Source organism: Salvia hispanica, chromosome 3, assembly GCF_029641045.1.
Source record: "Salvia hispanica isolate PSC_SH4W2 chromosome 3, Shi_PSC_v1, whole genome shotgun sequence".
NCBI classification, from domain to species: domain Eukaryota; kingdom Viridiplantae; phylum Streptophyta; class Magnoliopsida; order Lamiales; family Lamiaceae; genus Salvia; species Salvia hispanica.
Window position 1 is genome coordinate 28,152,251 of NC_142694.1, and position 17,280 is coordinate 28,169,530.

Below are 17,280 nucleotides of genomic sequence, written 5' to 3' on the forward strand. Positions count from 1 at the left end.
CAACGGCAACCGACATAATATGGACTACTACTTGGCGGATGGGATATACCCTAGGTGGTGTCTTTGTGAAGACGATCAGGCACGCAAGTGATGAAAGGAAGGCCTACTTTGCGGAACGACAGGATTCGGCGCGCAAGGACATGGAGCGTGCATTTGGTGTGCTCCAGTCTCGATGGGTGGCAATTAAGGGTCCAACGCGTTTGTGGGATGTCCAATGCGTTTCCCAAATAATGTACGCCTGCATTATCATGCACAACATGATCGTCGAAGACGTGGGGTACCTCTCGATGAAGTCGGTCCAAACCACGGAATGGCCACCCCTAGCGTACGACGTGGGGTACCTCTCGATGAAGTCGGCCGCCTCAAGGAATATGCCGACATGCGCCAAGTGGATGCTCATATTCAACTCCAAAAGGATATAATTGAAGAGTTGTGGGCACGGAGGACTGCACGGCGATAGTTTTTTTTTCTTTATTATGTAATTTTTTTTTATCTATGTACCTTTTTTAATGCAATTAATGAATTTTTCCGTATATGTCTCGTAAATTTAATTCCGTAATTTATTCATAATTTTAATTACGTAAATGAATTATTTTTATTGCGGCTGGCCTATGGCTGGCCTAAATCTGATGTGGTAAGTAGATTTTTAAGGCTGCTGACGTGGCAGGGAGAGAGTGGCTGGCCAATGGCTGGCCTATTTGCATTGTGGATCAATGGAGGCTAGCGTATAGGCTAGCCGATCGTGGGCGCTAGGCGACCGTTGACCGATCCGCTAGCCTCCATTGCGGCAATTTAGGCTAGCCGATCGGCGAGCTCTAGCCGACCGCTGACCGATTCCGCTAGCCGCCATAGTAGGCTCAATTTCGGCTAGCTGGTTGCATTTTTTTAATGTATTTTTTTATGCATTTTTTTATTTATTGTTTTTTAATGTATTTTTTATGCATTTTTTATTGTATTTTTATTGTATTTTTTTTTATGAATTTTTTTAATTATGTAATTTTTTTTATCATGAACTTTTTTTAATTTATATAAAATTATTGCATTTTTATTGCATTTTTTAATGTACTTTTTTAATAAATTAGTGAGGAGTAGAGTACGTCGGGCTCGTGTGTGGAAGCTCAGTTTTTTTTTTATTATGTATTTTTTTTATCTATATACCTTTTTTTTATTTAAATGAAATGAATGAATTTTCCCGTATATGTCTTGTAAATTTAATTCCGTAATTTATCGTAAATTTAATTCCGTAAATATAGTTGTGTTTGAATTATTTTTATTGCAGCTAGCCTGTGGCTAGCCTATTTGCTTAAAATGATGATATGGCATGTGAAATTTTAGTGTTGATGACGTACTAGTGAGAGAGAGTGGTGGATGTTCTAATAGGCAAATCTATTCCAACTTACTACTTTTTACAAGTTTTACTCCATTAAATAATAATCTTCACAAAAATAATTCTACAGTATTCTCTTTCTTTCAATTGTCTCTCAAATTTATAAATAATAAACATGATATTGACAAAACTAGTAATCCGACTAGTTCATTATGAACTGGTTCACCATCTATGAAAGGGTAAGCTATATTATAAAAATCCAAACTCGTTTAAAAAGGGACTTAATGGCCAAGGATTCGAAACTGTTGTTCAAACAGCATTTGTAATTAACAAGCAAACTGGAGAAGATTAAATAACTGGTAAGTCCCACTCATCTACGTCATAACTAGTAGTGTATTATATAAACTCTTATTAAGCAGGCTCTCAATCAAGAAAGGCCTGGAACCAGAGGTCTGATAAGGAGAAAGTGATAGATGATAATAATGCAGAAACTTGGCTAAACAAACAATCCAATACTTCGCTAAAACTACATTCCTTACTCACTTTCCGAGGATGGTCGTCTCAGCAATCATTGAAGTGACTATGTATGGGTCCATGTTTGAGGCAGGCCGCCTGTCCTCAAAGTATCCCTTGCCTTCCTTCTCTGTGTCTCGCCCAACGCGAACAGATGCACCTCGGTTCGCAACACCCTACACAGCCAAACCAACGTTATCCAATTAGTTCGTCTGTAGAAATAGCACTAAGCGCAAACTAACATCAGATAACGAATGTTCTCATTTAAAAAGTTGAGAAACTGCTTTTACCCATTTGAATGTGTTAATGTTAGCTGTTTCATGTTTTCCAGTGAGCCTGCGCTCATTGCCTTCACCATATGCAGCAATGTGTTCCTTGTGCTTCAGGCTGAGCTTTTCAATAGCCTTCTTGATGATTTCATAGCCTCCCTCTTCCCTCATGGATTTGGTGCTGCAAAACAATTGAGAAGCTAACAACATATTCTATGCCAAAAACCATATAAACAATTAATAAAGTAAGAGAACTTGTACCTGTAATTAGTGTGAGCACCAGCTCCATTCCAGTCACCCTGAGAGTAAAAAAGATAAGAGAATGAAACACAAAGCTCAATCAACCAATAAAAATAATGTACTCCTAGTCATTTATTTCAAGAACCATTTTCAAACTACTTAATAGAAGAAATCAGTTTAGCCAATGAGAAAAGACAATTTAGCAATCCATTACTTAGAACAATGCAAGGATGAATCAATAAAAGAAAATAAAAGAGGAAATCTTCACCTCGATAGGCTTGGGATCAAATGTAACAACTGCCCCAGCAATTTCGGTGATCCTCTGTCAGTAGAGAAATTGTTTCAGCATAAAATACATGATTCCATCAAATAGCCATTTATTACAAACTTAATACTACCTCCAAAATGTAACGAGCAATCCACAACTCATCACCAGCTGAAATGCCAACTGCAGGTCCAACTTGAAATTCCCACTAAAAATGATACTAAGTTAGAATTTTCGAAGGATAATCAATGCAAGTTATGCCAACTAGAACAGGTTTTTTAGAAGAGAAGTTTACCTGGCCAGGCATCACCTCCCCATTAATGCCACTCATGTTAATTCCAGCATAGAGGCATGCCTTGTAATGAGCATCTACGATATCACGGCCATAAGCCTTGTCTGCTCCAATTCCGCAATAATATGGGCCCTAGATGCAATTAAGACTAAATTAGTAGTAGTATATAACAAAATGAAAGAAAAAAACACAGCACTACAAAAGCTTCATGGAATGCTTTGCTTGGAAACTCTATGGAATATGTGTATCTTTCATGTCATCAACCTTTTCCACTAAAGGGTTGTGATTAAACTGATTGTCAGAAACTGGCATGTCCATAAGGCATGACAACACAATATGCAGATATCCTCAAACATACATTCATGTCAATAGATAAAAGGACTGCAAATAATGCTCCCTCAGCTCCATATCAGAGGATTCAAGGTAGTATTTCATTAACTAATCAAATCCTTCAGCCAATGTGTATGGTGGGGGGAAAAAGACCAATAGAAACCACCAGGCCAAAACTAAAATCATGCAGCACAGCAAACTATTGAGGTCAAAATCACCTGAGGTCCTGGATAACCACCAGATGGCCATCCAAGAGGCCACTTAACATTCTTCTGCAACAGAGTGTACTCTTGCTCAATGCCGTACCTAACAAAAAGAAAGAAAAAAAATATCAAAATCAGCATGCTGTACAAAAATGTAGCATACACTGGAATAGAACTCTGCCAATATATTACCATGGTTCTTCAGCCGCAACTGCAGGGTTGCTGAAAACCTTTGCTGCCTTGTATCTGTTGTTCGTCGGGATTGGTTCACCTGCTGGTGTGTAAGCATCGCACATGACCTACAATGAAAAAAGGAAGTCTCATTGTGAAAACAATTCAAGAGCAATTTAAGTGCATAATGCAGAGTTTCATAGCAGAACTCTAACCAGAATGTTGTTCCCCCTCCTGAAAGGATCTTTGAAAATTGCTTGAGGGCTGAATGCAACACAACATAATTAGAATTAGTATTTGCAACTGTTTTTATAAATTACAAACAAACAACAATGCACAACACTTACTAGAGGATAACTTCACTGTCTTCTCCAGGAGCCTGTCCTGTGCTAGACCCGTCGTAATTCCACTTCGGCAGCTTTGCAGGATCACTTACTGGTCCAGAAAGAGTCTACAAAAGAACAATTAGAAACAAATACAACAAGAAAAATGCTCTTATTCGTAAGTGATTGAAATAGAATCATTATTTTATTAAAGAATGCAAGCTTTTTTCAAAAGAATTCTTACCCTTGCTTTGCTCCGAAGATCCATACCAGAGCCGCCAATCCTAATAAAATGAACAACACAAAGCATATAAGGTTTCATGAACATGACATCATAGCTAACGAAGCCAAACAGGATTGACATGCATTCAAAGTGCATATAATGCTCATTTACCACACAAGATGTGATCGATACGAAATTTACCAGTTTTATGTGAAAGCTTTAACCACAAACAAACGAAAACACCAATTTCACTCCTAAGGGGACGGCTAGTGAATCGAATAGTAAATCACTCAAACCGATATAATGATTAGATAAACAAAAGATCTGGAATTAATCACAAACAAGCAACACTAAGAGATCTTAATCACATGATAATAGCTACACATAACAAAATCCACTCATAGATAGAGAATCCAACCGTTGAGAAAAACGAACTTGTGCGTTGATTAAAATACATGGAAATAAACCGTTTTTAAGGCTGGAAATGTCGTAAACAACACCAAGCCATTTTCAAGGTTGAGAAACCAATGAGTTACATCATGTAATCTTCCAAAACAATCCAGAAATATAATTTTAAACAAAAAATCAAAGAGATGAGAAAACAGAGTCACGAACAAAAGGGATCGCAAACAACAGAAGTGCGAGAAAACTCACCAAACATATTCAGCAATGATCTTGGAAGTGGTTTCGGAGAGGTTGATATTGATGAGATCTGAAAGCTGAGACATTTTGCGAAGAAATCAACAACTTTCTCTCCCTCTCTCTGTTTTCTCTCTCTTCAGGAAAAATATGATTGTATTGAAACCAGAGTCTGGAGTGTGGAAATTTATAGCTGCTCACACATTGATGCTTTAATAAATAAATTAAATGGTTTTTTTTTTTATTTGATTTAGAGATTTCGAATTTAATTATAGTCGGAAAAGTGGGGAAGTGACCGAAATTATAGAAACCAGATAATGACGTCATATCTATTTTTGTATCTTTTTCTTGTTAAATCATGGCAGAATCTAAATCAATCAATTATATTTATGAACAATTGTGGAAAACTATTTGTTTCTTCCGAATTATTGATTATGATGGATATCAGAGTGATACAGGCATACAGCTAAATATGGTTCGAAGAGTTATATTCGTAGTTATCATTAAATTTGCACGTAGATATCAGAGTCAATTGGGAGTAGTAGATAATGAAACCATTTCTAATTAGGTCAATCGTTACAATAATGTTTTATTTATTTAAATTCTTAAACGTTAATGATACTAATAAGCATGATAGGTACAACAAACTATGATATAAATCCGCATTAGTGTGATACGATTCATTAATCTACTATACTTTAAAGTCACTTTACATCTTGGTTTATGTATTTGGCGGCCTAAATGAGTTGTTACTAATGTTAAAAAGTCTTCCATTTTAAGCTATTATAGCCAATAACGATTTTAACAATAAATGCATAATTAATGAGCTGCTTATGCGTTTTAATTCTCTTACTATATTACATAAGTGTAGTTTGAGCTTACAATTTGTTTCTAAGTGATTTAAACATTTTTTACATTAATTTCTAGAACGTGCTCGTATTCTACTTAAACATATAGGAAGTGAAATTTATCATTCGTAGCTACATTTACAGCTATAAATCATGTATGAGCCTAAAGAACTTGCTCATATTCTACTTAAATATATAGGAAGTGAAATTTACCATTCGTAGCTACATTTCCAGCTATGCATCATGTATGAGCCTAAAGGCATTTTCGTTGGACACAAAATATTGGGATTGAGTATCCTACACTCTATAAAAGAAATACGCTAAAAGGAGCTGAGAGGATAAGTTTGGGAAAAAGTAAATGTCGCTTGAGACTTTGAGTTGACGAAAATTGCTTGGAAAGCATGGAGAAAAAAAAAGTTAGTGCAAAAGAAGAAGAATGATACTTCCTCCATTTCATTATATATGAAAATGGAGATTTAAGAAAATGATATACCACCACCGTCTCATAATAAGAGTAATTTTTATTATTTTAATCCGTCCTATAATAAAAGTCCACTTTTATATTTACTATAAATAGTAAATAGGTCTCATTACACTAACTCATTTCACTCACATTCATTACTGTATTAAATTACTCATAATATATAAAAGTGAGACTCTTATTGCACAAACTTTTTCAACTCACTTTTTTATACATTTTAAAAAATCCATAGCGAGTCAAATATGGACTCCTATTGTGCGACGGAGGTGGTAGTAGTAGTAGTAGTAGTATATATTGAGTTAAAGTGGAGAAAGTAGAGATATAAAGATAGAGAATAAAGTAAGAGAGTATTGAAGTTTTGTTTTTAGCTTAAAAAAGGAAATTAATCACTTATAGTGGGATAATTCAAAAGAAAAAGTTGATCACTTGTTACAGAACAAAGGGAGTATAGTAAAAAAAAAAAACGAAAATGATAGACACTGAAAAACAAGGAAGTTGGAAGGATTCTAACCAAAGTCTGGAAAATCATTTAAATTTGATAATGAAGCTAAATGAATGTAGTAGAGTCAATGATCTTTTGCATTTTAGGATTTGAGTTGCCACAATTAAAGTTAGATTTGATTTCATTAATTTATTTGTCAGATACATGAATTTTAAGATCATATAGGAGTTAGCAGTGAAAATGCATTGTTCAACTCTTTACTTGTGAAGTTGTATTTTAATAAACTTGTCATTTATCTATCTATTTCATAAACAATGATCAAGGAGAAATAAAGAGTTGAGTTTAGGTGTTTGATCCACACAGATTTTACACGTTTTTAAGGATTAGACTTGGCTTGATTAAATCTATGTTCCTATCAATTGGTTGTTTGAGCATTCCTTTGAGTTTTAAAGTAAAAATACCCTAAAGAGATCAAGAATGAAATGTGCAAAAGTTGGAGACGATTTTGTTGTAATCACACCAAGAGTCCAAACACACACGTCATTAGACCTCAAACCCAACTATCTGTTAAGATTGCATCAAACATAATACATCCACCGATATGCTGAAATTACCTTAAAAACATAAATTTTCTTAGATGTTTTGAAGTCCAGACTCTTTTCAATTATAAATAATATTCTAAAGTTTGTTTGTTACTCTCTCCATCCCATGACAAGAGTCCTATTTGATCTGAGCATGAGTTTTAAAATTTTTTAAGAAAGTGAGTTGAATAATTTTGTAATGGAATACGAGTCTCACTTATATATATTAGTTTTATAATAAAATATGAATAATATAAGTTTGTAAAATGTGCGGTCTACTTATCATTTATAATAAAAGTGAAATAAGATTCGTATTATTATTATTACGAGACGGACAGAAATGACAAATAAGACTTTTTAGTAGATAGAGTAATCTATAGCTCAATATTAATTATAGAGTGAGAGAGTGCATATGAATGTCATATGTGCTATCCATAGACGCCGCTGAAATATATATATACATTGTCACTACAAAATGGAAAATTGGAGTAGGTTTTGAAAACTAGTGATTTATTCCATCACTAAAAATAGATATGGGTCAATTGAGTCCATCATCAAAAAAAGAAAATTAGCAATTGAAGTCTTCTAAATCACATGAATTAGTAGTGATCCCTCTGTTTCTACAGAAGATGTCATACTTTCCTTTTTAGTTTGTTCCACAAAAGAGGTTATATTTTCATTTTTAGAAAAAATTATCTCTAGCATGAATATAGAAATAATATTTTATCTCTGCATTTAATACACAAAATAAAACCTCTTAAAACCTCGTGTCGTCCCACAAGTATGACATCTTTTATGGGACGGAGGAATCACTTTATTTAATTAGATGAGTATGAAGTTGGGTTGTTGGGAGAGTGAGTGGAATTGGTCGTGGTTTAAAAAGTACCAGAAAAAGCAAAATATATGTAGGAAAGAAATCAGGAGTATGATAAGTAATTGATATGCAAGAATCTTTTACCTTAGATAGAATATCATTAATGTAAATTAGGTTTACCATATATATTGTGTAGATGTAGTCTATATAAGATGTATGATCTATGTACATTAATCAGTGAATAAGAACAACGAGTTCTACCGATTTCTACATGGCACCAGAGCAGAAAAACGACCCTAGGCTCAGAAAAGTTTCATCATAGCCAAAATACCAATTCCCGACCTTTTTCCCAGCCAAAATCAAACCCAGAAACCGAACCCTACAGCCAAAACATGTCAGATTCAGAGGAGGAGACGAAACCTGTTTTAGATCAGACAAAAAGCTTGAGAAACAGTAAGAGCGTGACGGTAGCGTTCAAACTGAATGGGAGAAACTACCCCCTGTGGTCACGATTGATCAAGGTGAAAATAGGAGGCCGAGGGGCCTATTCCTACATCAGAAACGAGCCTCCAAGCCCCGGAAGCAAGGGCTTCGAGGAATGGGAGGAGAACAATCTCATCGTATTCTCCTGGATTGTGGATAACATTGAGAACGACATCATCTCCGATTTTGCACACCACCAAACATCGAAGGCGTTGTGGGATAGCCTCGCCGTGACATATGAAAACAAGGCAGATAAGTATTTGATTTACGATCTAGAGGAGAAAGTAATTGCAATCAGACAAGGAAATATGGATTTAGAGACATATTACCGGAGGATCCACGGGCTGTGGATCAACATAGATCGTTGCCAGAAACAACCCGTGACCTGCTGCGACAAGGGGATCGACCAATACAGGGTACATTCGAACGAGAAACGATTGGTGAAGTTCTTAACAGGGTTGAATCAGGAGTACGATTCAATCAGGCGAGAGATCTTGAAGGAAGATCCTTACCCATCAGTGGAGGCTGCCTACGGGTGGGTGAAGACGGAGGCGGCTCGACGTCGAATCATGCCACCGACGTCCGCCGCACCCACCGTAGATGCCGACGGCGAAAAGGCCGATTCATCATATGGGGAAATCGGGCAAGGCTTGGCCGCACAAAGCAACCGGCCGCCGAATCGGAGCGGGCCACCACAGCGCCCCGCAGCCACCGGCCGACCAGGGAATCACCGCCCCGACACCTCCAAATTGTGGTGCTCCCACTGTGGAAAACAAAAACACACATGGGAGACGTGTTTTAAACGATTGGGGTATCCGGAGTGGTGGGAGGAGCGGCAAAAGTCAAGGGCGGCGTCGGCGCAGGCGAAATTCGCCGCTGGAGTAAGCGGTGAGGGGCAGCTCTGACAGGCAGATGTCGGGAATCAGAAGGAGACAACCGGCGGCGGGGGGAGGAAACCGCCAAGAAGGTCAATCCGGTGGCGGCGGCGTACGAGGTGCCGGAAACCTCGCCGAATGGACGACCGGGAGTGGCACGGAATTGACGGCGGCGCATCGAGGAGGTAAAGGGTTTGGTTTTAAACCAAACCCTAATAATTTTTTCCTCTCATGTTTTAAACCCCCAAAGTTTGAAATATTAGAAAAAAGACCCCACCATATTAAATACCGCCCCCCTGACCTGGTGAAATATAAAACTGACCCCAAAAATTTCCAGAAATCTCAAATGAAACCCAATACTTGTGATTATGTGTCAGAAAACCCTTTTGCACCCTTACAAGATATTTCCGCTGCATTTCATGTTGAAAATATGGCTGATACACATACGAGGGGATGGATTTTTGATTGTGGGGCAACCGATACTATGACTCCTGAGAAAAATGATTTTATTGATTTATGTTGTCATGCTGATAAATCTTTTATTAGAACCGCGAATGGGGAACTAATTACAGTTGTAGGATCTGGAACTATTGAGATATCTCCTACTCTTCGTCTTACGAACTGCCTATATGTTCCCACTCTGTCTCAACGGCTGATGTCTATTAGTCATGTTACCAAGGAATTAAACTGCACACTCTTGATGCACCCCGACTTTTGTATCTTGCAGGATATTCAGACGAGGAGGATTCTTGGGCGTGGCACTGAGAAGCAAGGACTCTACTACGTGGATGAGATAGCTCAACATGGTAGTGCGATGCTGGCTCACGGGTCCACGAAACAAGAAACTTGGCTTTGGCACCGAAGACTAGGACACCCCTCCCCTGGTTATTTTAAACTTCTTTATCCGAATCTTTCTATTCCTGCTGATTTTTCTTGTGAAACTTGTGTTTTGGCCAAGAGCCACAGACAATCTTTCAAACCTACTAATACTCGAATGAATTCCATGTTTTCTCTAGTACATTCTGATGTATGGGGCCCTGCTCCAATTGTGGGTGGAAATGGTTTTAGATACTTTGTGATATTTGTTGATGATTGCACTAGGATGACATGGGTTTATTTCTTGAAACATAAGTTTGAAGTTTTTGATAGATTTGTCTCTTTCCTCAAACTTATCCAAACACAGTTCCACACTACTATTAAAATTCTTAGATCTGACAATGGGAGGGAATTTGTGAATAATACCATGACCCAATTATGCAAAGAAAAAGGAATAATCCACCAAACTTCTTGCCCTTATACACCTGAACAAAATGGGGTAGCCGAAAGGAAAAATAGGACGATCCTAGAAATGACCCGAGCCTTGATGATTGAATCCAAAGTTCCGAAATCTTTTTGGCCTGAAGCAATAGCCACCTCTATCTACCTCATAAATCGTTTCCCTACTAAAATCCTCCGCTTAAAAACTCCCCTTGATACCTTGTCCAAATTAGCCAAAATCCCTGATCACCTCAACCTCTCACCGAAAGTCTTCGGATGTACCGTTTATGTTCATATCCCGAAACATGAAAGAACCAAACTATCCCCATGTGCAACCAAATGTGTCTTTGTGGGGTATGGGTTGAACCAGAAGGGCTATCGATGTTTTGATCCACACACAAAAAAAGTCATCACCACTATGAACTGTAATTTTTTGGAAACCGAGTTCTTTTACCAAACCCACCTTAGTAGTCAGGGGGAGAGTGATCCAGGTAGTACTATTGACTATCTAAGTTGGGTTGTGCCATTGTCAAGCTCTTCGATTGAGGATCTAACAGAACCAGTTGTTACTACCGCCGAGCAAGTCTTACCACAAGAGTCATCTCAACCACTAACCCGAAGTCCCCCTCCGACGATATCCGAGGTAATCCCTGACTCAGAACCTGCTTCTGTACCTATTTCCACTGACCCAGTTGAAACAGAACCTCTAGTGGAGGAAAATGGCATCGATGGAGATACTGGACGGTATATACTCCCACATCGGATTACAAGAGGGATACCGCCAAAAAGATACTCCCCTGAAAAGATAGGGAAGAAAAGCCGATACGGAGTGGCGAACTTCGTACAGGGAAATTTGACTAAAATGGCGAGAGCATTGCGGCTGCACTGTATGAAGAGAAAGAAATTCCACGGACGGCCGAGGAAGCAATGAGGCATAAACACTGGAAAGAAGCTATGATTACTGAAATGAAGGCTTTGATGAAAAATAACACGTGGGTGAAAGGCAAGTTGCCTGAAGGAGTAAAAACTGTTGGGTGCAGATGGGTGTTCACGATCAAGAGAAGGCCAGATGGCACGATAGAGAGGTATAAAGCCCGACTTGTAGCAAAGGGATATACTCAGACGTATGGCGTGGATTATGCTGAAACATTCTCCCCGGTAGCCAAGATTAACACTGTGAGAGTACTCTTCTCCATTGCCGCTAATAAGGATTGGCCACTTCATCAGTTTGATGTGACTAATGCCTTTCTCCATGGAGAGTTGCCAAAACCTGTCTTTATGGAACCCCCTCCTGGGTTCACAGAAGAGTTCCAAGGGGGTGAAGTATGCCAATTGAAGAAGACGCTTTACGGATTGAAACAATCTCCACGGGCATGGTTTGGAAGGTTCACTGAAGTAATGAAGAAGTATGGGTACGAGCAGAGCAATTCAGATCATACTTTATTCCTCAAGAAGAAAGGGGGTAAGATCACGTGTCTGATTATATATGTAGATGATATGATCATTACAGGAGATGACGAAGAAGAAATTGACGAGTTGAGAAAAAACTTGTTTCGAGAATTCGAGATGAAGGATTTGGGACTGCTCAAGTACTTTCTGGGGATAGAAGTACTACGGTCAAAGAAGGGGATCTTCATAAATCAGAGGAAATATATACTAGACCTATTGGCCGAGATCGGGATGATAGATTGCAAGCCAACAGACACCCCAATAGTTCAAAATCATGGGCTACAATTAAAGGAAGGAGCAAGACAGGCGGATAGGGGGAGATATCAGAGATTAGTGGGGAAACTGATATATCTATCCCACACAAGGCCGGATATTGCCTATGCAGTGGGAGTAGTAAGTCAGTTCATGCATGCACCACAGGAAGAACATTGGGAAGCGGCTCTGCGGATAGTTCGATACTTGAAGGGAACAGCTGAACATGGACTTATGTTTGAAAAGCAAGGTCACACAGAGGTTCATGGTTTCACTGATGCCGATTGGGCAGGCAACCCAAATGACAGAAAATCAACTGCCGGTTATTTTACCTTTGTGGGAGGTAATCTTGTGACGTGGAGAAGTAAGAAGCAGAAAGTGGTGGCGCTGTCTAGTGCAGAGGCAGAATTCTGAGGAATCAAAAGTGGATTGACAGCGATATTATGGCTAAGGAGACTTATGACAGAGTTGGATCTTCGTCCTACACAACCATGTAGGCTTTTCTGTGATAACAAGGCAGCAATCAGTATATCTGAGAACCCAGTGCAGCATGACCGAACCAAACATGTGGAAGTAGATAGGCACTTCATCAAGGAGAACATTGAAGCTAAGGTGGTGGAGATGCCATATGTCAAATCTGAAGACCAATTGGCTGATATTCTGACAAAGGCTGTGAACTCGAAGACATTTCGAGAAACATTGAGCAAGTTGAGTATCGGGAATCCCGTTACTTAACTTGAGGGGGAGTGTAGGAAAGAAATCAGGAGTATGATACGTAATTGATATGCAAGAATCTTTTACCTTAGATAGAATATCATTAATATAAATTAGGTTTACCATATATATTGTGTAGAAGTAGTCTATATAAGATGTATGATCTATGTACATTAATCAGTGAATAAGAACAACGAGTTCTACCGATTTCTACAATATAAATACAAAAAATTGTACGGTGAAGGACGATTGACAGCGTAGATGCAAAACATAATTCCATTCGACACGTGTTCGTCTATATCATCGAAGTGGGGCCCGAAGCCACCTTGAAATTACCAATCATATATGGGACAAGATTCCCTCCTCGACTACCTCGCCCACGCCTCTCTCATTATCTTCAATCCAAGAATTACAGATTACTCTCATCTTATCACATGCCCTATTTATGCTTATGTTATGCTCTTTTATTTTTTATATTTTCTTTGTTCACTATAGTAGATGATAAAATTTTAAGATAAAATATGAAAGAAATATAAAAAAAGAAAATATTATTAGAAGGAAATATGATCATGCCAATTTCACATAAGGAGAAACTTACTAAAAATATAAGATTATTAATTTTTTTTGACCTTTGGAAATTGAGATTGATAGAGGGAATATAATGTATTATTGTGTCTACTATTATATCATAATTAAATTCATATCCGAATTATATGGTTTTTATTAAAATTATACTCCTACTAAAATTTACATAACTAAAATAACTCTAAATTTAAAGCTCTAATTTCTGATGGAGAGCTTTTAGAGATCATGGGTACTTTTGTAATTCAGTCTCGTTCATTTACAATTTAATGATTACGTCTCTCGTTCACATTTGAAAAATCCTCATTTGATATCGTCCAAGGTCGTGGGTAGTGCATGGCTGTCGCCCTCTTATCTTTAAACCATTTTTTATACTCCATGTTTGTGATACTAATCTCATGCTTTTAAATATATAATGAATATTAATTTGGTTACGGCGAATTCAACTTTTAGTGCATGTATAAGTACAAAAAGGCATTACAAATGCAACTCCTCCGCCAAAAAGATAAAGTTATCTAGTAATTCCATAACCCACCGTTTAGTCAATACCTAAATAAAGTAGTGAACCACAACCACAGGTGTATATTTAATGTTTAATAGTATTCCCTCAATAGAAAAGAATGGTGTACAAAGATGACACTTATTTTTGGATACTGGATTTAATTTCATAAATAACCCCCAAATGTTCCAATTCTTATGGTGAAGAGTTTGGTGGTGATGAACCATTGAAATCAAAAGTATGCGTGACTTCTTCGTTCTTCCCGTGATTTATTCTTGGGCAGATTAAAACAAAAAAGAAAATCATCGTTAGCTAAGTCACCACTCTTCAAATTCATACAATCATCCAATTTTTGGATTTTATATATGCCCTTTTTCATATAGTACATAAAATTTTGCATATTTGTGTAACATTATAAACTTTTGATGCGTCAAAACTTACAAATGTTAAAAAACTTTTTGAAAAGGCCGAAAGTTTTTCATCTTATACTGCCTAGAGGATAAGGCTAATGGTGATGTATATGTTCTCATCACACATGTATTTGATAATAACGTAAATTGCATATCTAAAAATATTTCATAAATACTAAAATTATAGGACGCCATACTATATGGAGTACTAGTATATTTGGCCTCTTTAACCCAATTGATGAGATCGTTCCCTAAGGGCCTCAATGCTATATTTGATTGAAATGTCGTTTACTGTATATTAGTATAGTTTTCATATGGTGGAGTATTAAATTTTAACATTAGTATAGTTTTCATATGGTGTATTAAATTTAAACATAAGTAACATTTGTAGCTTGTATTAGGTATACCACGTCTATGAAGAATCGTGGTATAATATTTCAAGCTTTTAAATTTAATATTTTGCATATCTTAATAATATCACAATTTATGTATCTCTATTTGTATCTCTATTTCAATATAGTAAAATTTTAGTAGTCATTTAAATATATAAAAATTGTCAAATTCTAATTAGTTTATTTGAAAGTAAAGTATTAAATCTAGAATTTTAAAATTTATTAGAATACATATTTTTTCAGATTTTAATAAAACATTACCAAAATACAATATATTATAATCGGATATGATAATTGAGATAAACTAAAATTTTGTGATTAAATATTATGATTTCAATCACCAATTTTTTTAAAAAATTTTATAATTTGAATGCCTATTATAAAAATATAGAGTATTAAATTTTATACTTGAAATTTATTATGTATTTGTGTTTTCATCATTGTATAAATTTATAAAATAAATAAAACAGCTTAAAATATTAAAATATTATTTCAACTATATATTTACAATCTTAGTTAATTTTTATATATTAGCACCGACTTATTTACATTTCTAGTTCTGTTCCTATGTGTACCCCACCACAACATGGGATCCCATTCCATTGGTGCTTTTTTCCTACTCTTTTAGAATTTTATAAAACCATTAGAAATTATGCAAGTTCTCAATAGCAACACTATGATCGAAATGACTTTTGAACTCTCCAACACAAAACATTTTAGTTGACATTCAGCAATTCAAATCCTAATATTTATGTATTAAAAGATTTTATTAAAAAAATAGAAAAATTATACTTCTTTCGTCCATAAAAGTAAAGATACTTTTTTTTGTTTTGTCCATATCATAAAAATATCCATTTCCATTCATAGAAAATTCTAATAAACTAATTACATATATATACATCAATTATTTTCCAATTTATTCCACTAAAGCCTTCATTACATACTAATAATACGCAGGTCCATTGGCAGAACTAGGTGAAAGAGACAAGGGGCTTAAGCTCCTAATCAACTCATTCTTTAAAATATTTTCTTTAATAAACTTTTTAAATCCTTCTAAAGTTTGTGTAAATTGTTATACAAAAGCTCATTTTAACAATCTAAATTACTTAAAAATATACTTTCAATTAGTATTTGAAAAATATAGTATCTACACGAGTTCTTTTTGCATCCGCCCATATGTGGGTGATACGCTCGGATTTTGCACTGTTTTAAGGCCATTATTTAGTCTGTTTTTAATGTCAAAGTTGCATTATATGTCCATTATTTGCATATTTTATCTAATTTGGTATTTTGACATGTTTTGTGAAAAATGTGCATATTTGAGCCTAAAAAGGGAGTTAAAACGCAAAGTAGGAAATCTGGAGAGCTTCTCCGGCGACCGCCGCAACACTTCCGGCGACCGCCGGCGCTTAGCGGAGACAAAGACACGCCCGGCGATCGTCAGGAAGTGTGTAGCGACCGCCACAAGGAGGCAGAAGCTTCTGGACTACGCGCGGCGACCGCCGGCTAAGGTGCGGCGGCCCGCCACAAAAACGCGGCGCGCGACAGCTGTCTTCAAACTCAATTTTTCGGGGATCATGAAGTCCGATCAGGGAGTTCTACACACCATTCTCTTTGTTCTACACACCATTCTCTTTGTCTTGAAATGAGCTTCAAGATGGTACAAGAATCACCACAATCGGAGTTCTGTGGAGAGAGTTATGGACGTTCTACCAAAATCGCGCAAAGCTGCCAGCTGCAGTCTAGGCGGAAAGTTGAAGAAGGAAAGAAGATATTACCTTGTGAAGCCAAATCTTTTCCTTTTACTATGGGGAACGAAAATTACATCTTTCCTAATCCTTGGAGAAAACTTATTACCAAATTTAAATATTTCTAAAGCCTATATATACCCCATAACCTCATTCATAGAATCAAACCCTTCCATAGTCCCCAAAAGCTCCTCCAACCCTAACCAGAGAGCTTCTACTTGCAAAATAATTTACAGAGATCAAAAGCTAGAGTACTTCAATTGTGCATGGAGTTGGAGAAAGATTTCAAGAACATCAAGAACGACAAGGATTTAACCTACAAGTTTTATTTGCTTTAGTTTTATGTTCAAATTGTCTTCCCTTCAATCTACGTGTTTAACTTATTTCATTATGTGTAACTAAATTCATGGGATTCTAGGGATGTGTTAGTAACGACTTTGGTTATACAATTCCAGTTTTCTATTTAATATCCGTTTTATTTTTACTTTGTTTCTTCCCTAAGTAATTCTGATGCTGCATGATTGAGTGACACAATCTTGTATGATTTAATACAACTTGCTTCATAACTGTGAGAGAGTTCTAGCGATTTAGATTCACTTAGTGACACTACAATTAGCTTCCCTTAAAATGACATTGTTAATTGAGAGAGAGGACTTTT

General features: G+C 36.6%; 2 protein-coding genes across 2 annotated transcripts; one reads left to right on the forward strand and one right to left on the reverse strand.

The window, feature by feature from the left end:
- Positions 1-1,702: 1,702 nt before the first annotated feature.
- Positions 1,703-4,970, reverse strand: LOC125212375 (glutamine synthetase cytosolic isozyme 2-like). The gene is made up of 12 exons (XM_048112531.2): positions 4,811-4,970; positions 4,178-4,217; positions 3,958-4,061; positions 3,826-3,874; positions 3,632-3,738; positions 3,455-3,542; positions 2,910-3,038; positions 2,748-2,822; positions 2,618-2,671; positions 2,371-2,408; positions 2,131-2,290; positions 1,703-2,016 (listed from the first exon to the last, which is right to left on the reverse strand). The coding sequence occupies exons 1-12, from the start codon at positions 4,882-4,884 to the stop codon at positions 1,867-1,869; spliced, it is 1,068 nt and encodes a 355-aa protein (XP_047968488.1). The 5' UTR covers positions 4,885-4,970; the 3' UTR covers positions 1,703-1,866.
- Positions 4,971-8,353: 3,383 nt separating this feature from the next.
- Positions 8,354-9,349, forward strand: LOC148930486 (uncharacterized). Its single transcript, XM_089066494.1, has one exon. The coding sequence runs from the start codon at positions 8,354-8,356 to the stop codon at positions 9,347-9,349; it is 996 nt and encodes a 331-aa protein (XP_088922620.1).
- The last annotated feature ends 7,931 nt before the right edge of the window (positions 9,350-17,280 follow it).

What these genes read in the sequence shown, in the direction of transcription:
- LOC125212375 (XM_048112531.2), bottom strand. Translation starts at nt 4,884, where the DNA reads ATGTCTCAGCTTTCAGATCTCATCAATATCAACCTCTCCGAAACCACT. An exon ending in GACAGTGAAGTTATCCTCTA is followed by an intron (nt 3,875 to 3,957) that starts GTAAGTGTTGTG and finishes TGTTGCATTCAG; the next exon opens with CCCTCAAGCAATTTTCAAAG. An exon ending in TTGATCCCAAGCCTATCGAG is followed by an intron (nt 2,409 to 2,617) that starts GTGAAGATTTCC and finishes TTTTACTCTCAG; the next exon opens with GGTGACTGGAATGGAGCTGG.
- LOC148930486 (XM_089066494.1), top strand. Translation starts at nt 8,354, where the DNA reads ATGTCAGATTCAGAGGAGGAGACGAAACCTGTTTTAGATCAGACAAAA.